This window comes from Rana temporaria, chromosome 2 (genome assembly GCF_905171775.1).
Source record: "Rana temporaria chromosome 2, aRanTem1.1, whole genome shotgun sequence".
Taxonomy (NCBI): Eukaryota; Metazoa; Chordata; class Amphibia; order Anura; family Ranidae; genus Rana; species Rana temporaria.
The window spans coordinates 457,056,894-457,083,898 of NC_053490.1; the positions used below are offsets into that span (position 1 = coordinate 457,056,894).

Below are 27,005 nucleotides of genomic sequence, written 5' to 3' on the forward strand. Positions count from 1 at the left end.
TCCTCAAACTATGGACCGCCAGTTGTTCAGGAACTACAATTCCCATCATGCCTAGTCACATCTGTGAATATCAGAGTTTTACAATACCCCATGGGACTTGTAGTTCCGCAACAGCTGGAGGGCGGTAGTTTGAAGATCCCTATAGGGAGTGGGAGGAGTTAGAGGTGGAGATGAGAGGACAGCCCAGGGTGACAACGCTGCTCCTCTATGGTGACTGAAGGTTGTCACACTAGAACAGGAAGTGTGATATTTGCAGGATCAGCAGATGCAAATAAATGAAAAAAAAAAAACAACAACCCTGCAATGTAGTTGTATGGATTCGATGCATTCTCCAGCAGAGAGCGGAATGATCTCGCAGAGACACAGCCATGTACTAAGAGCCGCACCTGTCACTCCACAGAGGGAAAGACAGAACTACATCCCCCATGATGCACCTCGATCCTCCTCCTGTCACCAGCAGCATCCTGCACAATGCACACACAGCAGAGCTGAGACAGCGCTGCCAGGGAGGAGTCCTGAGCCCACCAGGAGCCCCTGGCACTGCCCTCCCCGCTTCCCCCTTGGGATCTCCCCCGCACCCACACCACTGCCCGTCTGCCCGGGGCTCAGGAGCCGCCGATCCCCCCCACCACCTCCTCCTCCTCCTCCAGTGCGGGGATCCCGGTCCATTCCGCAGCCTCCCACACTCTTCTTCTGCGGGGGGATTTTGGGAGGAAGGTCGGAGCATTCAGCATGAGACGAGGATGATGCCAGCAAAGAAAGGTCCGGAGAGCAGATACCCCCTGCACTACCTGGTATGGCACAACCAGTCCAAGGAGCTGGAGAAGGAGCTGGGCGACAGACAGGTGGGTGATCTGTGGGTGGACGCCGGGCACAGGGTGGCATGGTGACAGGTGGCATCATCATCTATAGGGATCCATACACGGCATAGGGATCATCACTGCACCAACACATCCCTATCAGCCTTTTACTTTTATATCTGCAATATAGGGATGGGGGATCCCTAATAATGGGGGGATCAGACCAGAAAACTGGGGGGACTGGGGTGTGTGATGGAGGGAGGCAAGATCTACATACACACCCATTCGTTTTAGGTGGAATTGTGTGCATTCCCACATATCATGCAGCCACTGCTACCCTGCTATACATAGATCTATATATATATATATATATATATATATATATATATATATATATATATATATATATATATATATATATATATATATTGCATTCTTTTTATTTTATATATATATATATATATATATATATATATATATATATATATATATATATCTTTGGATCTGCATGGCATAGATATTTATGCTGTATAATATATACATATATATATATATATATATATATATATATACTATGTATTGTATATATCTCACATCCAGTTTTCAGGGTTTGCTAATGATCAGATCCCACGTTTATTTTGTTTTTTGTTGCCAAGAAAAAATACATAAAAAATAATTGGATCTAACATTTATTTTGGTGCTTGTTACTAAAGAACACATAAAAAAAAAAAAAAACAGATTCTGGACCAAAAATGATTGGATGCAACATTTATTTTGGTGGTTGACAATAAATCAAAAAAATAAATAACAGATTCAGGACCAAAAATTATTGGATCCAACATTTATTTAGGTGGTTGTTACAAAAAAAAAAAAAAAAAATAACAGATTCAGGACCTTAAATGATTGGATCCAACATTTATTTAAGTGGTTGTTAAAAAAAAAAAACACATAAAAAATATCAGATTTAGGACCAAAAATTATATTTATTTTGTTGGTCGTTTAAAAAAACAAAAAATACTCAGTTTGGGACCAACAATTGTAGAATTTTTTTATGTTTTTTTTTGTTAAAAAACAACAAAATAAATGTTGGATCTTATCATTTTTGATCCCAAATACAACCTTATTTTCCATGTATTTTTTTTTAACAGGAACAAACAGCATAGATGCTGTATGCTGTCGTTTAAAAAAACAAAAATACTCAGTTTGGGACCAACAATTGTAGGATTTTTTTATGTTTTTTTTTATTAAAAAACAACAAAATAAATGTTGATTCTTATCATTTTTGATCCCAAATACAACCTTATTTTCCATGTATTTCTTTTTTTAACAGGAACAAACAGCATAGATGCTGTATGCTGTTTGTTTCTGTTAAAAAACAAAAAACATGGAAAATAAGGTTGTACTTGGGATCAAAAATGATAAGATCCAACATTTATTTTGTTGTTTTTTTAATAAAAAAAAAAAAACATAAAAAAATTGGATTTGGGACCGGAAATAATTGGACATTTAGACGTGTTAATTGCTTTTAAAAAAAAAGAAAGCAATTTTTTGGGGACCAAATATGATAGGCTGGAAAGATGTCACGACAAGAGTCCAGGGTCCATAATGTAAACCTTGCCTGGTTTTAGGCATAGTTATGGATTGGGATGCCAGGGCTTGGTAGGAAGGGAAGGGCACATCAGATGTGTAAGTAGCACAGGGAACACATTTGATGTCACATAGGGACACTATAACAAGTGGCATCCCTCGGTATTGACCAAAGATTGTCCCCTGCCTTATCTTGTCGGGGTGGGACACGTGACCACAACAATTAGTCACATTATTCCATTCCTCTGCTGCTATTTTAAGATTTGATGAGACTCTAGATGCACATTCGGAAGGGTTTGGGTAATTACATACAAATTGTGGCATATTTTTGTGTTGCTATATTTTGGAATCACAATTCATCTTGCAGCAGGGTCTTGTCACATCTGTCAGATTATGCGATTTCCCTGTATTTGCTTGATTTCTACATCGCAGTGTGAAGCAGAAATCAAGGTGGGATCCACTTGTTCAGATAACCAGCTGATGCAACTTCCATTGCTTTAAAGTTGTGTTGGTTTCATCTCTGTGTTTCATTCATTTGGTTTTGTTCTTACTATGAGATGGGCAATGGCTACATTTCCTATTACAGCGTTCTCACTCCGAAAGATCTCATGTTTTATGGTGGCCATGTCATTCTGAGTCTTATCTTTAGGATCTGTAGTTTGTAGAGTTATAAGTTAAAAATGTTCTCGTTTTAGTTATGCAACCAATGCTGTGGGCTGCATTATCCTATATATCTTATTATGTCAAAATTGAATGTTTGCTGATGGTGTGTTGTACAAATTTCCTGTTTCTCTGCGTAGAGTTATATGTAAATATCAGCCGTGGATAAGCTACAATAACAAAACCCAAAAGCAGCGACTTTTTACTGCTGATGACTTTGGCGACAGTAACATGAAATGTAAAAGTTACAGTAATCTTTATATTTCTTCAGGCACGCTTCCTACAGTATATGACAGATCATTTTAACATGCACCCTCCAATACGCATATATTGGCAAAAAACTCATAGTGATAATGGTCTTATATAATAGCAAAGGCACTGAAAGCGGAGGTTCCGCGGTTTCTCGTTTTTTTCTATTTGTGTGCATTTAATGGCGTTACAGATAGAAACGTAACACTCACTTGGTAGCAGCTTTGAAACATCTCCCATCTTTTTTCGTCTAAAAGATGAACTTATAAAAAACGATCCTGGAGTTTTCCATCTTGCTTGTGGGCATTGTGAAGCCCACAAGCAAAGACTTCTGGGAAGTGGTGATGCTAGTCTCCCAGCATTCACAGCAGTATCTCGCGCATGCGCTGTGCTGACAGCAAGCAGCGCGAGCTGCGCCGTCAACACTTCCTGGTTACCATGACAATGGGTGTCGTCATTATAGGTACACGCCCCGTTGTGAGTGGGATAGCGCGAGATTTGTATGCTTAGTGCTACAGATCGTCTCCTGGGAATCATGACACTGAACTCCTAGGAGACATTGCGGACAGCTCCCAGCACACACTGGGGCGCTGGGTGAAAAGGGAGAGATACGCCCACTCCCGTGGGGAAGAATACCCGTAAGCAGGGACGATCCGCCCTATAGGCTCACTATGCAAGTCGCTTAGGGCCCCGCAAAACTGCGGAGGGCCCCCCAAATTACTAGAGGCCCTGCCTGGTGAGAAGTCATTTTCGGCCCCTCACCCCGCTTCTCAACTCGCTGGCTGCATGGGAGAAGAGGTAAGAAGTGAGCACCCCCCGCTTCTCACTTTAATGTAAGATGTCATTTCCGACACTGCCCGGAAGCAACATATAATACCTCAGAATCACGGTAATAACATGCAAACGAAAAAAAACAACAGTCCTTTTTAGATGTATTAACTCCGTAGATCTTGTTAATAAAAAGTTTATATTGTGGGTGAACCTACGCTTTAAGAGATCAATATGCCCCATGACGTTCCAGTCAAAATGAGACATTTTGGTAAATTTGGCCATAAGATGGCATCCGATACCAGGGATTTGTCTGTGTGTGTCACCTTCCAGCATCAGATTCTATAGTCTTACAAGTGATCTCACACAACAAATGAATGTGATTTCCAAGGCCTTGAACATAGGAGCATTTTGTGCGCCTTCCTAATTGGCTCCAAACAAGCACCAAACTTTGGCACCTTGCGTTATCTAGGTGAGTGCTCACTTGGGTTTCTATCTGCAGTGGCCACTCTCCAATCTTTGTTGCCACAGATACAAAATTGTTCTGGATGAGAGTCTAAATACACCCGTGGCCTTCACATAAAGAGACCCTGTCATAAGGGGCTACTGTAATAAAAGTAAATTTATACTTACCTCTGTGGTGGGCGCTGATTCCAGTTGTTCCTCTGATGATGATCTATGGCAGGGGTAGGCAACCTTGGCACTCCAGCTGTGGTGAAACTACAAATACCAACATGCCTCTGCCTCTAGGAGTCATGCCTGGGATTGTCGGGGTCTTGCACTGTCTCATGGGACTTGTAGTTTCAAAACAGCTGGAGGGCTGAGGTTGCCTACCCCTGATCTATGGCTCCTCTCTTTTTTTCTTCCTCTCTGCCCTCACTTATCTTTTTTTTCCTCCTCCAAACCTCAGTGTGCAGCCCTGTCCTAGCTCCCCCACATTGCTCCTGCCCCATCTTCCCACTCTTACCCTTACCAACAACTTAGCATTCCATTACCCACCCAACCGGGGTGAAAGCCATCCTCCATAGTCATACCTACACCTAGTACATTCCTGCAGACACCAGACCAGGAGCAATATATGGACATTTACAGTGTCACTAAAACCACATTCATACTCACTCAGTCACTGATTTTTTTTTCTGTATTCTGCAAAAAACATGGTTGATCCTGCTGTTCTCTATATCCCCCTTCTGGGTAAGTCCCCAAATCAGCTAGCGATTTTACAGATCAGTGTTGGCAGCTCAGCTCAGTTTTTCCTGCATCTGTTTACATTACAATAAATACGTTTTTATTGGTATTCCCTTGTGGTGTGCAGGTGCCTATTCCCTGAGCATTTCCTCCCTATCACATCTGAGCAGCCCATGTGACTATAGAGTCACACATGTGGGTGTATACACAGTGGTAAATGACAGCCCACTCCCTCCCTCCTCCTCCATGCCCACTAACCAGCTAAACACAAGGGGGGCGGGATAGTACATGTAGATTAATGGTGGCTTCATCTCCCTCTTATTCTAAGACACAGGCTGGAGGGGTATGACAGCCTGTGACTGGCAGAAATGCATCCACGCTATGTTATTGCCAAAAGATTATAAAGATTTGATTTCAAATATATATATATATAAAACAGTTTATTGATATTAATTATGTATTTTCACTCAGTTCTCCAAAGGCCGTTTTTTGTTATTTTGAACATGTGACCAGCAGCAGAGGACTAGAAGCCCCCCCTGCTTATGTTTTGCTGCAGACAGGCTGGGAAAGAGCTGGGTCATGTGACAGCTGTATATTGATTAGGAAAAAGGTTTTTAATTAAAATAATTACAGTGCCATCATCTACATACAGAAATAGAAGAGACAATGTAAATTAAACAGTTTAGTATTACTTTAACTTGCAGTTGTATCCAGGGATTCTACAGCATCTCTGGACCCATGATATGTACTTTTCTGACACTTGTTCTTAAAGTGGTACTAAAGGTTCAGTTTTTTTTTTAAATAACAAAGGTCATACTTACCTCCACTGTGCAGCTAGTTTTGTACAGAGTGGCCCCGATCATCCTCTTCTGGGGTCCCACGGCAGCTCTCGCTGCTCCTCCCCGCAATAGCTAACCCCCTCTGGGAAGCTCTCTCCCGAGGGGGTTACCTTGCGGGCGCGCTCCCGTGTTATACACTCGCGGGGGATCGCGCCCATGGAAATTCGGGGCTCAGGTAAGTAAAACGGGGGGGCTTGGGGGGCCCAGGCACAGCAAGGTGTTTTTTTTACCTTAGTGCATAGGAGGCTTTAAGGTGAAAAAACACGAGGGTTTACAACCCCTTTAAATCTAGATGAGATGTAAGGCACCTTTCACATGGGGCAGACTCCGTAAAGCGCATCCACCTGCTCAACAGGGGATCTCTCTGCTGATCTCCGCTGAACAGGCGGATGACAGGTCACAGACACAGCCCCAGTGTTCTCTATGGATCGTGGCGAAAGGGTCTTGGCTCCCTACAATGCCCATCATTGTTTCTACGTACCCAGATAGCAAGGATAACTTAACACAAATGCATCTTTTGCATATACTGAGAAAACTTTTTTTTTTTTTGCTAAATAAAATACTTCCAAGGTAGTACAGTAAAACCTTGGTTTGAGAGAGTAGCTTGGTTTGAGAGTGTTTTGCAAGACAAGCTACATTTTTAAATATATTTTGACTTGATATACAAGCGATGTCTTGATATAAGAGTAGCGTCATGTCACAACTGAGTATAAAAGAGTAGAGAGGAGCCTCTAAGTGTAGCAATATTGTTACATTTAATCAGGGTACAACATTTAGCAACTTATTGCTACACTTACAGGCTCCTCTCTTCTCTTTTATACTCTGTAGCTCCTGCTGGATTTTGCTTCTAATCCCCTTGTGGAAGCTTCCATTTGTGGATGGACATTTTATGGTTACACAACCTGGTCACATTGCTATAATCTGTTTATATGGACTATAAACTGAAGAACCTATGAGTAAATGGTTGCGGAACAAATCATTTGAGTTTCCATCATTTCTTATGGGGAAATTTGTTTTGGATTGCAAGCATGTTTCTGGAACGAATTATGCTCGCAATCCAAGGTTTTACTGTACTCTCTAATTTCTCTGTTCTTAGTGTCAAAAACCATCACTAACACGTGATTGTATTCCTCTGCTTACTCTCCTAATAGTAACCCTGATAGACTCTATTGTGCTTTGGTGGCATTGTGCACTAGAACAGGAACCCTATGGATTCATTCCTCAGTTATCCATATTTTATTTTATTGTACACATTGTATGTCTGTTGGATTATATAACATAAGCTAGTGTCTTTTTAAAACCGCTGCCTTCCCTGAAATCAGGACATCTCTGTGGGGCAGCGAGGGTCGGTTTACATTTGGGGGTACCAGGATGCCCTGGTTTCCCTAGCAGAAGGGGAGCAAATTTGCTATGTATACAAATGTGCAACAGCAATAAGCATGCAGTAATGCTGATTAGAAATATATTTATTAATTAATCAGTGTAGGTGTGAATCCAGCTTTAAACCTACCTGGGAAATAACAAAAGAAGAATGAAGTTCTGAAAGACACATTGATGAATGAGACCTAATGCTTCATGCTGGCAAGACGCATGCAGGACATTTACTATGACACAAAATCCAATATTTCTCCCTTTTCAAATGATCACTGAGTACCCTGCAGCAGCCATAACTTCTAAGTGCCTACGCCAATGATTTCTCATCATCTTTTTTTCTTTTCAGAGCAGACTGATATCAGATGTTATCGTTTCATCATGTAACTAGCCTGTTTTTTTGGCAATCGTTGCTTTTTCAGTCCTTTTTTACTATTGAATAATGAAATCTTTGAAGTATCCACCAAGATTTCCATAACATTTTCTTGTAGCACTGAAATGGTAATTTATCTGTCTTCATCTGTAAACTATGTGATCTGAAACAAGAACCAAACAGTTCAAGGATATTTTTAGGCTTAGTGACAAAGTCCAGCTCCAGCTTACAAAAACAAAAAAGTACATAGCCCTGCAGAAGTAAAAATAAAAAAGCAGCTTGTGGTGCAGTACTTACCTTATCTTTGGTGCTGCCCTCTGTAGACTCACTGGGCTAGATTCAGATAGATTAGCGGATCTTTAGATCCGCGTAATCTATTTGATTTACAATCCGCCGGCGCAAGTTTTTGAGGCTAGTGCTGTATTCAGAAAGCACTTACCTCAAAACAAAAGCCGCGGCGTATCGTAAATCCCCCGGCGGAATTCAAATTCCGCGGGCTAGGGGAGTGTACTATTTAAATCAGGCGCGTCCCCGCGCCGATTTAACTGCGAATGCGCCGCCGGCTAAATTTCCCAGCGTGCATTGCTCCAAATGACGTCGCTAGGACGTCATTGGTTTCGGCGTGAGCGTAACTTGCGTCCGGCCGTATTCTGAATCGACTTACGCAAACAACGTAAAAATTCAAAACTCAGCGCTGAAACGACGGCCATACTTAACATAGGATACCCCTCACATAGCAGGGGTAACTATACACCGGAAAAAGCCGAACGCAAGCGACGTAAAAAAAAAAGGGGGGGCGGGCGTTCGTTTTTGAATCGACGGAACTCCTCATTTGCATATTCGTCGCATACAAAAAACGAAACGCCACCTAGCGGCCAGCGGAGGATTGCAGCCTAAGATCCGACGGTGTAAGTCACTTACACCTGTCGGATCTTAGGGAGATCTATGCGGAACCTGATTCTATGAATCAGCCGCATAGATCCGACCATCGGAACTCAGAGATACGACGGCGTATCAGGAGATACGCCGTCGTATCTCTATCTGAATCCGGGCCACTGTTCTGTGATCCAGCATTTGTCCTCTTTTGAGGTAAATGACCCCCAGCATCATTCAACTCAGATTCTGTGAGCCAAGGGCGTAAAATCCCCATCCTCTGGTAATATGTTGTCAAGCTATCCTAGGCTCACAGGAGGACACATCTTTACATGGTTAAAGTCTCTTCAGCATTAGAACTTTGGCCACCACTGTGTAGGAGTCACATGATGTCCCATGACTTCACGTAGGAGCAGTAAGAGGATCTGTTATGTCACGTGACTCCATTAAGGAGGAGTAAGAGGATCCATGATGTCACATGACTTCACATAGGAGAAATAAGAGGATCCATGATGTCATGTGACTCCATTGAGGAGGAGTAATAAGATCCATGATGTCACATGACTCCATTGAGGAGAAGTAAGAGGATCCATGATGTCACATGACTCCATTGAGGAGGGTTGAGAGGATCCATGGTGTCATGTGACTTCACTGAGGAGATGTAAGAGGACCCATGATGTCACGTGACTCCATTGAGGAGGATCCATGGTGTCATGTGACTCCACTGAGGAGATGTAAGAGGATCTATGATATCACTTGACTCTACTAAGGAGGTGTAAGAAGATTCATGATGTCCTGTGACTCAACTGAGAAGGAGTAAGAGGATCCATGATGTCACCTGACTCAACTGAAATGTAAGAAGATCCATGATGTCACGTGACTCCATTGAGGAGAAGTAAGAGGATCCATGATGTTACACATCTCCATTGAGGAGGAGTATGAGGAGCCATGACATCATTCGACTCCACTGAGGAGGAGTAGGATGCTCTACGATGTCATGCGACTCAACTAAGAAGGAGTAGGAGGAACTATGTCACGCAACTTCACTGCGGAGGAGTATGAGGAGCCATGATGTTATTTGACTGCACTGAGGAGGATTAGGAGGATCTACGATGTCATGCAACTTCGCTGAGGAGGCGCAAAACTGTCCATAGACGAGTAGATTTACTAGAGAATGTTCATATGAATATTTGTAAGAAAATTCAGTACATTCACTGACTTGACGGATGTCTTTGAAAAGTACTTTGTTTGCTTTGAATATTCGATTTTGGAGTGAACGGACTAATGAAAACCACACTGTTAGACATTCAATAGTTGAAGAAGTTTCCATCCTGCTGATTTATTTTTTTTGTCACTGTGGTCGAAAACAAATATCAATTTGAGCCACTTTGATTATAAAATCTAATGAAGGTTCCTACAAAAAAAATTTGAACAAAATTGTATGGGCAGGGCAGCTCAAGAGGATCAATGAAGCAATTGGACTAAAGACACATGAAAAAAATAAATGTATTTAAAAAGTGAAAAACAAAACAGAATACATATTTCTCCTAGTTACGAACCGGGCGCTGCGGGGACCTTCTGCCATTTTCCGCGGACCATCTGCTGTTCTGCGCATGGGCGGCCAGACGGAGCCTCGGGAAATGTCGGAAATGTTTGTAATTGGCCACACATGCGCAAAACGGCATTCGACGGAACATTGAAAAACATCGGAAATGTCCGTAATTGCCGGTCTGCGCATGCGCGGCCGATTTACGAACATTTCCGAGCTACAAACAGGAGGAAAGTCCATAACGGGTTCATAACCCGGGAACACCCTGTACGGGGGATTCCAAGATGGGTATAGGAAACAGGTGGGGTGGGAGAGATCTGCGCCTTTCTGCTCACAGAAACATGGAGGTAACCATTTGTTGACCACATTATGACAATGCTAGTTCCCTGAGTACTATTCTGATCCATTGGTCTCAATACATTGAGTCACTGACCTGGAGCAAGTATTGGCATGCTTTTTGCTTTTTCTGGGTCAGTGATTCAAATTAGTGAAGCGTGTCAGCCAGGCAGTTAGCAGTTTCATGAGAATTTAGTGAAAGCCGCCTAATTTTTAGCTCAGGAAAGGTTTCTTTTAAAGGAGTCTGATATATAATTGTATCTTTCTAAATGCATGCATTCAGGGACCTTCTTCTTAAAAGCAGATGGTTATTTTGAAATGCATTTGAAGTGTTTGATCAGCCGTTGTTTCATATCAACCAAGTTTGTTCAGGTCATTGTGGTGTGGACACATATACTGTATATCCAATGTATTGTAAATGCACAGTCTGTTCTTGCTGTGTGTTTACAATGCATCCATTTTTGGTTTAAGCATTTGAATTTGATGGGTTTGATCAGCTGTTGGTTACAATGCATCCATTTTAGCAGCAGTGCAAGAAGGTGGGAAGAAATAGTACACAACTGAACAAGCTGAATGTAGAAGAAGGTAGCATGGTGCTAACACCACTAAAATGCATGCAGTGTTTTTATTACTATGCATCACTTTTACACGGGGTGGACTGTGGCTGTGATCACCTTGCCCAGCAGGGGATCTGTTCGCTGATCCCCGGTGAGTAGGCGGATGTCTGATCCGCATATGCAGAGCGGACATGGACACAGCCCTCTCTCCTCTATGGTCAGTAAACCACCTGTCCATTTACACCTGACTGCCATCCAATCCGATCTGCTGGACCGAAAGCGAACGGTTCCCCATCTGTCTCTTTTTGGCGGATCCGATTGGATGTCAGTGGGTGTAAACGGACACATGTCCATTTACACACGCTGTTCCATAGAGAAGAATGGGGATTCTGATCGTGTCCGCCTAAAAAACTGACTGTTAAAGGAGCCTTATGGTTAGAAATAATGTTTTCAGTGACCTAAAGATTTAGGCCCTTTTCACCCGGACGTTCTGATCGGGTCCGCCTGTCAGTTTTATGGGGACTCAATCGGAAGCTTCATTCTTCACTCTATTGAGTGGCAGGTGTAAACGGACATGTGTCTGCTTATACTTCGACATCCAATCCGATCCAATCTGCCAACAAAGAGACGGATACATATATTCATATCCTCGTGTAAATCACACCTCTCCTTTGATTAGTAGACTATAAGGCCTCGCACACACGACCATGTTTCTCGGCAAAAACCAGCAAGAAGCTTGCTGTTTTTTTTTTTGCCGAGGAAACTGGTCGTGTGTACACTTTTCGACGAGGAAACCGTTGAGGATCTCGTCGGGCCAAAAAGAAAGCATGTCTTTTTTTTCCTCGACGGGAATGGGAAAATTTGGCTCGCCGAGATCCTCGGCGGCTTCACAAGGAACTCGACGAGCAAAACGATGTGTTTTCGCCCGTGGAGTTCCTCGGACGTGTGTACGAGGCTTAAGAATTTGTATAAGCATGTATGTTTGTATATTGTACATATGTGAACGCATGCACTATATGGATTATACTCCTGTTTAGTCCACGTTTAGAATGCATTACGGTAGAAAAAAAACTTAAAGTGGTTCTAAAGGCAGAAGTATTTTTTATCTTAATGCATTCTATGCATTAAGATAAAAAACCTTCCTTGTGCAGCAGCCTCCCTAATACTTACCTGAGCCCCATCTCGATCTAGCAATGTTGCACAAGAACCATGGCTGCCCGGGACTCTTCTTCCTTATTGGCTGAGTCACAGCAGTGGGTGACATTGGCTTCCACTGCTGTCAATAAAAGTCAGTGAGCCAATGAGGAGAGAGAGGGGTGGGGCCAAGATGTGGCTCTGTGTCCAAATGACACATAGACCAGCGGCTCGGCTTTGGTGGACACTTGGCAGGAGGGAGGGGCCTGGAGCGCCAGGGAGGGAACTGAGAAGAGAAGGATCTGGGCTGCTCTGTGCAAAACCACTGCCCAGAGCAGGTAAGTATAACATATTTGTCATTTTTAAACAAAAAAAAACAAAAACAAGACTTCAAAGAGGAAGTAAACCCTCTTAAAAAAATCTGGGAAAAAAAACCCTGCAAGAGAAAGGCATAATGAGCTAGTATGCATAGCATAGAATAGCATACTAGCTCATTATGAATCAAAATGGTCCTCGATCATCTCTCCCAGAGTGGGTTCCGGGTATCGCTGTGACTCGCCGGAGCAGCAATGACGTCACTCCCGCACGTGCATGCGGGAGCCGCTAGTGACGGCAGGACCGCATGCGCCGTAGACATCGTGCCCCTTTTTTGGAAAATATCTCCTTAACCGTGTAGGTTAAGGAGATATCTCTTGGACCTACAGGTAAGCCTTAATCTAGGCCTACCTGTAGGTTAAAGTGGTCTGTAAGGGTTTACAACCACTTTAATATCACTTTTCGGCTTTAGAACCACTTTTAGGTAAAAAATAAAGTATAAGTAATCAAAGATGTCAAACTAAAACAATTTTTTTTATTTACAAATACAAAAATAAATGTTTTGCTTTAGGGGTGCCCCAATTCACCCTGCTGCCCTTGGCATAGGCCCAAGAGTACTTCCATTGCATAAAGCTTTGGGGTCGTGCTTAGCCAGCACTACATATTGTAAATCCAGCTTTGAATTTATGTATGCTAGCGCTGAATCATTTCCAAGTTTACTGTATATTAAGTTTGATGCCGAAGTAGCTTACAGAAACAGAATCTGCTCAACGAGCATTCTTATTTCAGGCTAGTTATAAATCACTCAAGCACAGTGATATCTGTAGAAAAAGAAGGCTGCCAGAAGAAGTGAAGGGGAAGGAAGAGAGAAACCGGAAATCTGGGCGCCCTGAGAACCTCACTATTTTTTTACATTGTGCTAAAGCATTTGTTACTGTTCATCGAAATAGTCTTTAGGGGGGAAAAACGGGCTAAAAGATGGGACAAAAAGGGCCAGATTCAGGTAGACTTACGACGGGCGTATCAGTAGATACGCCCGTCGTAAGTCCGAATCCCCGCCGTCGTATATTTAAGCGTATTCTCAAACTGAGATACGCTTAAATATTGCTAAGATACGACCGGCGTAGGTCTCCTACGCCGTTGTATCTTAACTGCATATTTACGCTGGCCGCTAGGGGCGCGTACGCTGATTTATGCCTAGAATATGTAAATCAGCTAGATACGCCTATTCACGAACGTACGCCCGGCCGTCGCAGTAAAGATACGCCGTTTACGTAAGGGGTTTTCAGCCGTAAAGATAAACCACCAAAAAGATGGCGCAGCCAATGTTAAGTATGGACGTCGGAACCGCGTCAAATTTTTCAAGTTTTATGTCGTTTGCGTAACTCGTCCGTGAATGGGGCTGGCCGTAAGTTACGTTCACGTCGAAAGCATTGACTATTTGCCGACGTGATTTGGAGCATGCACACTGGGATAAGTCCACGGACGGCGCATGCGCCATTCGATCGAAACGTCATTTACGTGGGGTCACACTTAATATACATAAAACACGCCCACAGCTTCAACATTTGAATTAGGCGGGCTTACGCCGGCCCTAATATGCTACGCCGCCGTAACTTCGACCGCAAAATCTTTGAGAATACCATACTCGCCTCTCAAAGTTACGGCGGCGTAGCGTATAGGAGATACGCTACGCCCGCCTAAAGGTATGTGAATCTAGCCCAAAGTGTAGTTGTATACAGGACAAAAATAAATTAGGAGATGATGTACTGCAAGGATCGGTGTTGCAACCGTTTAATTTCATTTTTTCTTTTATTAAAGCAACCCTTGCTGTTGACCTTTTCAACAAATCTGAAATGCCATATGGTATGTATGTATCTCATGTGGGCCCGCATATAGCTTTTACAATTATGAACCATCCTCCTCTTGGACCCTTGCATGCCTATTGGCATTTTCTTACCCAACATCTGTCTTCTTCACCGATATCTCCCGACGTGTCAGACACCTACACATGCACCTCTGGTAACAAGGAAGGGCAGAGAACTTTCAACTTTATTGGCTAAATTGTAATGTACAGGTTACATCTTCCACTAATTGCCTTGGCAAGTGTGGGGGTGCCATTGAAGGGAATGGAAAGTGATTTTTCTTTTGCTTTGGTCAGGGCTAACTAATTTTGTTTTCAAATATAAATCAGGTAAATGTTACATATTAATAGCATTAATTGGTCTTTTGAGGCAGTAGAAAGAGCTTTAGGCTTTGTTTCACAGTTCCCAGGCACTTCATTTGTTTCAGTGCCTGTTGTTTACAGACCTCAAGAGCTTACACTGAATTTACAGAAGTAGTTTACAACAGTGACCCCCTTCTTAACCTGCCTGGCGGTATTCCCGAGCGTGACTCGGGGTGGTTTTTTCATGCTGGGATCGGTATCCCCGAGTCACGCTCGGGGTAGATGTGCAGAGTGTGCAGCGGCGCGGCTTACCTTTGCAGCATCCACAGACAAAGTTACTCACCTTGTCCCTGGATCCTGCGATGCATCCCCGCTGTGTGAGCGAGCGGGTCCTCGCTCGATTCACTGACTCTCCGTGTGCCGCCGATCTCCGTTCCCTGCGACGTTACGACGCCCGGGGCGCGGAGAACGGCGCCAAATTAAAAAAAGTAAACAAACACATTACATACAGTATACTGTAATCTTATAGATTACAGTACTGTATGTAAAAAATACACCCCCCCCCTTGTCCCTAGTGGTCTGCCCAGTGTCCTACATGTTCTTTTGTATAATAAAAACTGTTCTTTCTGCCTGAAAACTGTAGATTGTCCAAAAGTGTCCCTTTATGTCAAAAATGGTTTTAGAGCAGCTAGAAAACAGCGATAATAAATTATAATCACTTGCAGAATTGTGCGATAGCGATCAGTGGGGAAATACGTCATAAAAAAATAAAAGTAATGACAGCGACAATTCTGCAACTGAGCACATTTCAGTGATTTTGAGTTGATTACATTATTGAATATTTTTTATTATAATTATATTATTATTTGTTATAATTATTTATAATTATTTATTATATTATAATTTATAATTTTGTTTTTAAAAAAAATTCATACCCGGGATGCCTACAAGACTCTTGTTTGGTCAGATTTAAGTGAGTTATTCCTAAGAATTACAGGCCTACAGTATAAAACTCCAAATTTCCTTGCAAAATAATTGTACCGCTTTTGGTACGTAATTCCAGACAGAATCATACCGCCAGGGAGGTTAAACAGAGAACTCGGGGAATCGGGGCATTTATCCAAACTAGAACAGTCAGAATCTACAGCAGCTGTGCATGGCAACAAATCAAGCTTCTGTCTGCAGCTTGTTCAGTTATGTTTGAAAATGAAAGACAGAAGCTGATTGGTTGCCATGCACAGCAGCTCCAGATTGTGGATGCTCCAGTTTTGATGAATTCCTGCTAAGTCGAAGTTTTTAGTTAGACAGACAGGTAGCTAAGCCATCATTTTCTGGGAATTCTTTGTCATGTGTTGAATGTTTATTATTAAAACAGTGGTTGAATGTATATAGTAAAAAAATATATAAAACTAACCAGAAAGGATAAAATTAAATTGACCCAAAACCATTTAACATCACAGTAGAGCTGCACGATTAATCGTCAAGAATCATTATCGTGATTTTTTCCCGTTGCGATCTTGACAGAGGGTTTCCCGATCTCCCTGATCTTTGGTATGCAGAGAATTTTCTCTCTGCTCTCAGTCAAAAGTCAAAGTCTGGGCAGTCTGCCAAGTTTTAAAAAATTCTATCAGTGGAATGTTAAGTCTAAACATTGTATCAATTTATCTTTTACTTCAAAGGAATAGACTTCTGAATGTAAATTAGGAACGTTTAACCACTTAAACACCAAACCTTTTTCTAAAAGTTGTTGTTTTCAAGTTAAAATCATTTTTTTTTGCTAGAAAATTACTTAGAACCCCCAAACATTATATATATATATTTTTTAGTAGAGGCCATAGAGAATAAAATGGTGGTTGTTGCAATATTTTATGTTGCACTGTATTTGCGCAGCGGTCTTTCAAATGCAATTTTTTTGGAAAAATTACTTTATTGAATAAAAAAAAAAAAAAAAAAAAATAACCGGTAAAGTTAGCCCAATTTTTTTTGGTATAATGTGAAAGATTTTACGCCAAGAGAATCGTGATCTTTATTCTAAGCAAAAAAATTGTGATTTTTATTTTGGCCAGAATCGTGCAGCTCTACATCACAGGCATCAGGGTTGGAAAGGTTTACAGTATGTAAGTGACCTAGTGAACAAATAAAGAGCAATGTTGTAATTTTTGCTGATGACAAAAAATGTTGTAGAATTATTAAAACGCAGAAGAACAGTGAAATACTAAAGATGGGATGTATCAAAATTGCAGCAGGGAAGTTAAAGGGCAAATTACATTTACTATTTAACAAAATGTGAGGTTATACATCTAGGCTGTTGGTATGACACTGACCCAATGCATTAATGAACTGCAGTTAGGTGAAACTGAGCTGGAAAGGGCTTGAGAATGAATACTGGCTAACCAATGGCAGGTGGCAGCTGTAAAGGCAAACACAATATTGAGTTACTGTATATCAAAAGGAAGATAACACATCTAGAGTGTAGAATACAGTTCTGGGAACCACATTGTAAATAAGCAGTTTTAAACATCGTTCAAAGGTAACCAACTCATTTATTAGTCTTAAAGTCGCTAATACACGATCGGTCAAACCAATGAGAATGGTCTGATGGATCGTTTTCATCGGACCAAACCGATCGTGTGTGGGCCCCATCGGTTATTTATCCATAGGTTAAAAAAAAGCAATCTTGTTTTAAATTTAACCGATGGATACCTAACCGATAGAAAAAAAACGATCGTTTGTAGGCACGTCCATCGGTTAAAAATCCACGCATGCTCAGAATCAAGTCGACGCATGCTTGGAAGCATTGAACTTCGTTTTTTTCAGCACGTCGTTGTGTTTTACGTCACCGCGTTCTGACGCAATCGTTTTTTTAACCGATGGTGTGTAGGCACGACTGATTATCAGTCAGCTTCATCGGTTAACTGATGAAAACGGTCCATCAGACCGCTCTCATCGGATGGACCGATCGTGTGTACAGGGCTTAACACACCACTTTTACCTACAGGTAAGCTAATAATAAGGCTTACCTGTAGGTACCATGAATATCTCCTAAACTTACACCGTTTAGAAGATATTCACTGTATCAGCATCTGCCTACGTCATTGGCACATGCGCACTGAAGAAACTGCTCGCTCGTGATGTTTCTTCAGCTGCTGTGCCGTTACCCGCAGCTCCGGTATACTAGTTTATTATGCCTTTGTCTTGCAGGTTTTTTTTTTTACGTGGGTTTACAACTACTTTAATGGATAAACATTGGAATACTGGGAAAAAAGAAATTTTAGAGGTGATATAATTAGAAAATTTAAGTATTTGGCATTAAGGAAATGACCTGAACGTACTTTGGACATCAGGATGGAATTTCCATTTTTTTCCCTTTCTGGTAAAATTGGCAACCGATTTTATTTTATTTTGCCTTCCTAAGGACCAAAACTGCAGAAGTTATCAGAACTTGATGGTAATAAGTCTTTTTTCAGCCTTCTTAACTATGCAATTTAATATAATTAGGGGCCCCAGTGTGAAATGTGAACCAAGACTCTACCACATCTCATTTACCATGCAGATAAATGCTATGCTCAAATTAACCAATATCTTTAAAAACCAACAATTAGCATTTCTGCTGATATAATTAAAGAGTAACTCCAATAGGTGATCGGGGTATTTTGCAAGGATTTTAACAAATTTTGTTTTAGATTCCTGCCTGTTTCTGCTCTGAAGAAAAAGCTGCTTGTTCCATTATGATTTTCGGAACTGATTCTGAACGAGAGTGACTTTTCCGAATTATAATCAGCTGATACACATTTTTGTTGCAGAGGATGTGCAAAATCTGACTTGTATCATAGTGCAGACTCATGGGAAATAAGTGAGCCAATCACACAAGCAGGAAATTACATTTCTGGGGTAGTTCTGTATACTAACTGTGTACAGAGCGCCATTAGGCTTCCATATTGCATTTTACAGAAAATTACAGTATTGCAGATTGAAAGGGAAATGTCATTTTTAACCACTTAAAACCCGGACCTTTAGGCAGCTAAATGCCCAGGGCAGGTTTTGCGATTCGGCACTGCGTCGCTTTAACAGACAATTGCGCGGTCGTGCGACGTGACTCCCAAACAAAATTGACGTCCTTTTTTCCCCACAAATAGAGTTTTCTTTTGGTGGTATTTGATCACCTCTGCGGTTTTTATTTTTTGCGCTATAAACAAAAATAGAGCGACAATTTTGAAAAAAATTAAATATTTTTTACTTTTTGCTATAATAAATATCCCCCAAAAACATATATAATTTTTTTTCCTCAGTTTAGGCCGATACGTATTCTTCTATCTATTTTTGGTAAAAAAATCGCAATAAGCGTTTATCGATTGGTTTTCGCAAAATTTATAGCGTTTACAATACAGGCAGTGCAGAATTATTAGGCAAATGAGTATTTTGACCACATCATCCTCTTTATGCATGTTGTCTTACTCCAAGCTGTATAGGCTCGAAAGCCTACTACCAATTAAGCATATTAGGTGATGTGCATCTCTGTAATGAGAAGGGGTGTGGTCTAATGACATTAACACCCTATATCAGGTGTGCATAATTATTAGGCAACTTCCTTTCCTTTGGCAAAATGGGTCAAAAGAAGGACTTGACAGGCTCAGAAAAGTCAAAAATAGTGAGATATCTTGCAGAGGGATGCAGCACTCTTAAAATTGCAAAGCTTCTGAAGCGTGATCATCGAACAATCAAGCGTTTCATTCAAAATAGTCAACAGGGTCGCAAGAAGCGCGTGGAAAAACCAAGGCGCAAAATAACTGCCCATGAACTGAGAAAAGTCAAGTGTGCAGCTGCCAAGATGCCACTTGCCACCAGTTTGCCCATATTTCAGAGCTGCAACATCACTGGAGTGCCCAAAAGCACAAGGTGTGCAATACTCAGAGACATGGCCAAGGTAAGAAAGGCTGAAAGACGACCACCACTGAACAAGACACACAAGCTGAAACGTCAAGACTGGGCCAAGAAATATCTCAAGACTGATTTTTCTAAGGTTTTATGGACTGATGAAATGAGAGTGAGTCTTGATGGGCCAGATGGATGGGCCCGTGGCTGTATTGGTAAAGGGCAGAGAGCTCCAGTCCGACTCAGACGCCAGCAAGGTGGAGGTGGAGTACTGGTTTGGGCTGGTATCATCAAAGATGAGCTTGTGGGGCCTTTTCGGGTTGAGGATGGAGTCAAGCTCAACTCCCAGTCCTACTGCCAGTTTCTGGAAGACACCTTCTTCAAGCAGTGGTACAGGAAGAAGTCTGCATCCTTCAAGAAAAACATGATTTTCATGCAGGACAATGCTCCATCACACGCGTCCAAGTACTCCACAGCGTGGCTGGCAAGAAAGGGTATAAAAGAAGAAAAACTAATGACATGGCCTCCTTGTTCACCTGATCTGAACCCCATTGAGAACCTGTGGTCCATCATCAAATGTGAGATTTACAAGGAGGGAAGACAGTACACCTCTCTGAACAGTGTCTGGGAGGCTGTGGTTGCTGCTGCACGCAATGTTGATGGTGAACAGATCAAAACACTGACAGAATCCATGGATGGCAGGCTTTTGAGTGTCCATGCAAAGAAAGGTGGCTATATTGGTCACTGATTTGTTTTTGTTTTGTTTTTGAATGTCAGAAATGTATATTTGTGAATGTTGAGATGTTATATTGGTTTCACTGGTAAAAATAAATTATTGAAATGGGTATATATTTGTTTTTTGTTAAGTTGCCTAATAATTATGCACAGTAATAGTCACCTGCACACACAGATATGCCCCTTAAATAGCTAAAACTAAAAACTACTTCCGAAAATATTCAGCTTTGATATTAATGAGTTTTTTGGGTTCATTGAGAACATGGTTGTTGTTCAAAAATAAAATTAATCCTCAAAAATACAACTTGCCTAATAATTCTGCACTCCCTGTATAGGGGATAGTTTTATTGCATTTTTTTTCCTTTTTACTACTAATGGCGGCGATCAGCACATTTTTTTCATGACTGCGACATTATGGCGGACACTTCGGACAATTTTGACCCATTTTTGGAACCATTGTCATTTTCACAGCAAAACATGCATTTAAATTGCATTGTTTATTGTGAAAATGACAGTTGCAGTTTGGGAGTTAACCACAGGGGGCGCTGAAGGAGTTATGTTTCACCTAGTGTGTGTTTACAACTGTAGGGGGGTGTGGCTGTAGGTCTGACATCATCGATCGTGTCTCCCTATAAAAGGGATCACACGATCGATGCAGCCGCCACAGTGAAGCACGGGGAAGCCGTGTTTACATACAGCTCTCCTTGTTCTTCAGCTCCGGTGAGCGATTGCGAGGGGGCGGCTAGAAACGAATAGCCGCGCCCTCATCCCTGATCGCTCCCTGAGGCTTACCGGCCGCCGTATGTACCGGGGGGTCCCGATCGGACCCCCGATCCGCGGAAAGGCAGCGACGTGCGGGCACGTCGTTCTGCTTGTCCGTGCCATTTTGACGACGTATATGTACATGCGGTTAAAAGCGGTTAAAACTGAGTTACACCTAAAAGTGCAAAAGTGGAGCTTCTGCTTTAAGGCATCCTGACCCCCTGACATGCCACGTCTAGCATGTCATTTTTTTTTGAGGGGGGGTGTGGGTACCTAGTTTTGGCAGGTACCCAGCACCCACTTTCACCGGGGCCACCTAGGCAACTCCCCCTTCCCTGAAATCTTCTGGGACACGTCACAGGTCCCCCCAGATGATTGCATTGCCATTCATGACCCGCAAGCGGTCACAGTTGGGTGCCCACAGAAGTAATGCCGGCACCGCGGACAGGCGGGGGAGAGAACGGAGGCTTTGGGCGGCCACATCGCTGGACCGTGGGACAGATTAGTGTGTGTTTATTAATAGTCGGCAACTACACTTTTGTAGCTGCTGATTTTTAATAAACATTGGTCCAGCTGGAACTCCGCTTTAATAATATTACATTATTATGTCATCTGCAGCAATTCTTTACACAATTATTATATATTTTTTTTAATTTGCAATATTTTTTTCATGAAAGTGGAGTTACCTTTTAAAAGCAGAGCCAAGTATCCTTGAGTCAGAGTAGGCAGGCTTTGCCAGGGCCATGTACAGTATTGGTTTCTGAATCTGTTTCTTATCCTCTTCATGGTTTTCTTTATGTCACCTAAATAAGTATTGTCCATGTTTACTGTAAGGGTAATTATTAACCAGCAAAGGATGTTTAATTGTACATTATTTTTCTATTTAAGACATCAGAATGCCAGCGCTCCTTTACCTTCAGTAAAATGTTCAAAAGATAATGTCCAAATTTCTCCAGGCCTGCAAATGTTATGTTGTCTATTGTAAATGTATTTATTATTTTTAGTTCAGGTATTTGTATAATGCCAATAATTTATGTAGTGCTTTTATGTATTGTACAGACACATCAGTCCATGTCCTCAGGGAGCTTAAAGTCTAAGGTCCTTACCTTACATGCATACATAATACACTAGGGCCAATTTAAACAGGAGCCGATTAACCTACCTGTATGTAGGAGTGTGGGAGGAAACCAGAGTATCCAGAGAAAACCATGCAGGCACAAGGAGAACATAAAAACTCCATGCAGATAGTGTCCTGGTTAGGATTCCACCTGGGGATCCCAGTGCTGCAAGATAGAAGTGCTGACCCCTAAACTGTCATGTGCTGTCACTCACACTATGGGCCTCAGCACCTGTGTGAATGAGGCCCATAGTCAGTAAATGATTGTAAGCCGCTTGAGCTGCCAGGGGCAGCCTATGTAAGTGTATGGGAACATAAGGTCTGCATGGACATGTGGGTGACCAGCCACAAATGCATACTATCTGTGTTTGGGGCTGCACACCCATATGCTTTCAAACCCCAGTCTCCCCTGAGCACCTTCTCTCGTTGCCGGAAAACTCCTCAAGCTGGTTTATGATCCAAGCCTTGGTTCTGCTCTGAGGTGGCAGTCTGACCATCGCCATGTCCTCTCTTCATGCTTTGCTCTTGTTACTTCCTGCAGAAACACCTGAGGGGATTCCATCTCTATTTCTGATGTAATATAAGGAAACAAAATACCTCCTTGTGCAGCATGTAACACTTTAACTATATTAATAAAAAAAAAAAAATTCACTCACATGAGACAGGGTTTATCAAGCACAATACTATAACAGCTCCTATGTAAAACAGGTGGATGGCTGCACACAGGGGTAGGCAACCTTTGAGATGTGGAGATCCACCTGAGCAACATAAGATCAAAGATCACCAAGTGTAGCACCTTTTTTTTTACAAAATTAACTAGCAAGGCCCCACTAAAAAAAAAAAGGATATCATATAGAAAACATAAAACTATAATAAAACAAACATCTGGGCAAAAATACCAGGAGTGCAGTTCCTGTGTCATTTATATGCGGTTCTGTGCAGTGTGAATCGCACCACACTAAAAGTAGTGCATGCAAAGTACAGGGGTCAAAGTTCAGGAGTGTGTAGTAAGAGTGCAGAGTAAGTGGAATGTAAGCAGAGGTCAGATGTATATAAGGCACAGTGCAGCAGTCAGTGGTGTTTAACAAGAAGCTTCCTGTTTCCTACTCTCAGGCAGCAGCCACTACAGTGCACAATAAATGCTGATGTCTAGCAGGTACACACATGTACATTATAGGCAGAATCAGCCTCCCCCTAATAATGCCAGTCCCCACTGAGGACCTGTAATTACAGCCTCCTGGCACTGAACCCCTGTAGCTTTTTCACCTCCAGTCTTCAGTTACCTGCTTTGGATGTGCTCCGCCAGGCCGTGCTGTGGCTTCCCTAGCATAGACACTGTTTCTCTCATTACCATACAGCCCCAGGGCGGGCGGGGCAAGATGGGACCCTTTCTTAGTACTTTGCCCATCTCGGCTTATCGCCTCTCTGATCTATGAGGTGACAGACTCGGGCAGGGGTTGGTGCCATGCCAGGTTGTGATCTACCTGTCAGATGGTGGTAATCGACAGGTAGATTGAGATCGACAGGTTGCAGACCCCCGCTATAGTGGGACACTTCAAAGTCTTTATTAGCAAAAAAGGACTAAAAACGTCACAGCACCGGAATCCAAGGGAAATCTTTTGACGCGTTTCATGCTAACAAGAGCTTATTTATTGGTTATGGATAAACGTTTCTTTTTGTGTGAAATGCGTCAACAGATTCTCCTTGGATTCTGGTGCTGTGATGTTTTTACTTCTATTTTGCTAATAAAGATTTTGGCATGTCCAACCATAGTGTGTGGTCATCTACATGATCTACCTAAGTTCCTTTGGTTGCGAGCTGGGCAAGCACCTTGATGTAAGTAGTTTCCAAGGGGTATTAGGAGGACCAACCTGAAGTGGTGCTCTACTTTTGTATAACAATTCCTACTTACGAGTTAATGGCTCCCTTCACCTACTTGTTCACCACATTCAGACATGGTCTCACTGTCAGTGTCTGTACTGAAGCTATATTCTAATGCCATGGTCTCCAGGAACATTACCATTTTTCTGAGGACATTACCATCATGGGCGTCCGCTGAATTTTTTTTCAGGGGGGGCGATTCGGCATTTAACCCTTTCTTCAAACGCTAGCGGGGGTTAAAAGCGCCCCACTAGCGACCGAATAGCGCAGCTAAAACTATGGTTAATCACTTTACCGATAACGCGGCCAGGTGGCAGTGAAAAATAGCTCTTGCGATAATTCAGCTTCACTCCATGCCCATATAAATATAGCCTAGAGAATGTACAGACCCCCCTTCAGCACAGATGGACCCCCCCTTCAGCACAGACTCCCCTATTCAACACAGATGGACCCCCCATTCAGCACAGATCCCCCATTCTGCACAGACCCCTCCCTTCAGTACAGATTGACCTCCCCCTTCAGCACAGATGGACCCCCTTTAAGCACAGACGCCCCTTCAGCACAGATGGACCCCACTTCAGCACAAACCCCCCCTTTCAGCACAGACACACCCTCCCTCCCCCATCCCATTCAGTACCTCAGATCAGCCATCAGCGCAGCACAGCATGTTCCCTCCCCCTGTGTACACATAAACACTGGAGGGGGAGGCGGCTTCATTCTGCTCGCTGTGCCTGTTTTACATCCAGGCCGGACCGCTCAGACAGCCCGCGGTCGCAAGAGAAGGGGTTGGTTGGTCAGGTGCAGTGGTGTCACCCCTTACCAGACCACCCCCCGCCCTGTAATGCCACGGCCAGCAGCTCGCCTCTCTCTCCCTGTTCTAACCTGCCTGTCACCGCGGCACTCTTCAACACCTTCTTGATTTTCCAGGGGGGTCAATTGCCCCCCCTTGCCCTATGGAGCGGACACCCATGATTACCATTTGAACTATCTGCAGTGTACAGATACAGAGAAGCACCCAAAGTCCCCAACTCTGTTCACCTTCCTGCTATAGAATCAAAGAATTTCAAAAGAAATTAATTAAAATAGTTGATTAGACTGATTGCTCAGCCATGGTAGTGATAATTAAAAGAAAGATGATCACCGGTGTCTTCAATAATATGGTAGAAAAATAGATGATAAAAAATTATTTATTGTTCCCGTCTGTTCTGCAACACTGGTCTTTCTTCATATGTGGCTCGAATTATTCAGAGTCCCATATATTTTAGATTATTCAGCATTCTCTTTTCACTTCTGCAATGATTTATGGAAGTATATGTGTCAGTAGCAGGCTTTTTTAGTCTTTTTTGCACGGATCACCTCAGAAATCCATGGTAAGAGTTTTGTGCCATCAGATAGGCCAATGGACTAATGCCTAGTAGACCTGCCTTGGCTAGAAAAGTCTCTCAGTGGAGTTTTTACATTATTGTTGAAAAAAGAAAATTCCTTGAAAAGCGGGATTATGTTGTTGGGTGGGCACATTTCAGATGGGTTTTGAATTGCCTATGCTATCCCATCATCTGGGAGAATTTTTTGGAAGTAAACTAGAGCTGCCAAGTTGGCAGACACAGAAGTATGTGTTTTTGTGTGGTGTGCAGTGAAGAAAACTCTTTAATAAGCTCTTGTTTCTATTGAACTGATTGGTATTCTAGCAGTTTGTCAGCCCTACGTGTCAGGGAGAAGTAGATGGGCATTAGGGACATATGCCAGGCACCTTCATTTTTGTGTCCTACTATTGGGGGGTCTAAGTTAAAGTGGTACTCAAGCTTCCCACTCCCCGATATGTTTTTTTTTCCTCTTACCTGTAGTGCTGACTTCTCTTCAAAACACATAGACATACCGCACAGCAAATCCAGTGTTGTTCTGCTGCGATCTGCTGTTATGGGTGACATACAATGGGTCCTACTCCGCCATCTTGGTCTCTTTAGCTGGCTGCCTATAAAGGTGCAGACAGCCCGCTGCCTATAATGTTTTGCTTTAATGCTCTGAGAAAAGAATGTTGATTTTATTCAAGGAGGCCAAAGGCCTCATTAACACGGCCCTGTGCTGTGAATGGCGGCTTCTGTGTGCATGGGCGGGAGTGACATCATCGTGGCTCTCGCCAATCACAGAGCCGAAGCCCGCAAACCCGGAAAAAACACGCACCTTAAAGTGGAGTTTCCATCCCAATTTTTGTTTTCATTATTGTGCTCATTAGACCTAAAAAATGCCTGTTGCTATGCGGTCCCACGAAATCTGCCTTTGAATCCACCTAGGATTCTGACATCATCTCCCTCTAATACTCCTGGGAAATGTGTGTCATCATTTCCCAGGATGCAGTGCGCTGTCCAATTATCACTCCCCATCCAAGACTTCCAGGAAGTAAGTGCTTGTAGGCTTCACAATGCCCACAAGCAAAATGACAACGGTGTAGACATAGTTTTATAAACTATCTTTTTTGAATATCTATGCGGATCAGCGGCGGATTGTAAAATAGTAAGTGACCAGATTTATATTATAAAAACGCAGGATGAAAGGACATACATTTAAAAAATGCTAATTGTGGTTGGAACTCCGCTTTAAGGGAAGTTTCTGGAAAACATTTTTTTTTTAAATAAAGAACTTTGAAGCAAAATAAGGATCAGTGCCCATCAATGCAGCCTGATCAATGCCCATCTGCAGCCTCAAAATTGCCCATCAATGCAGCTTGATCAATGCCCATCTGCAGCTTCACAATTGGCCATCAATGCAGCTTAATCAATGCCCATCTTTAGCCTCACAATTGCCCATGAATGCAGCTTGATTAATGCCCATCTGCAGCCTCCCCATTGCCATGAATGCAGCCTGATCAATGCCC

General features: G+C 42.5%; 1 protein-coding gene across 5 annotated transcripts in view; it reads left to right on the forward strand.

Moving 5' to 3' along the window:
- Positions 1-422: 422 nt before the first annotated feature.
- ANKRD13B (ankyrin repeat domain 13B) overlaps positions 423-27,005 on the forward strand; it is a 272,072-nt gene continuing 245,489 nt past the window's right edge. Inside the window, exon 1 of one of the 5 annotated variants that reach the window (XM_040338561.1) lies at positions 423-845. In XM_040338561.1, coding sequence (XP_040194495.1) covers positions 426-845 — 420 coding nt within the window. In that variant the 5' untranslated portion in view covers positions 423-425. The remainder of the gene's footprint in view (positions 846-27,005) is intronic. The other 4 variants (XM_040338560.1, XM_040338565.1, XM_040338564.1 and 1 more) reach the window with 4 other exon arrangements.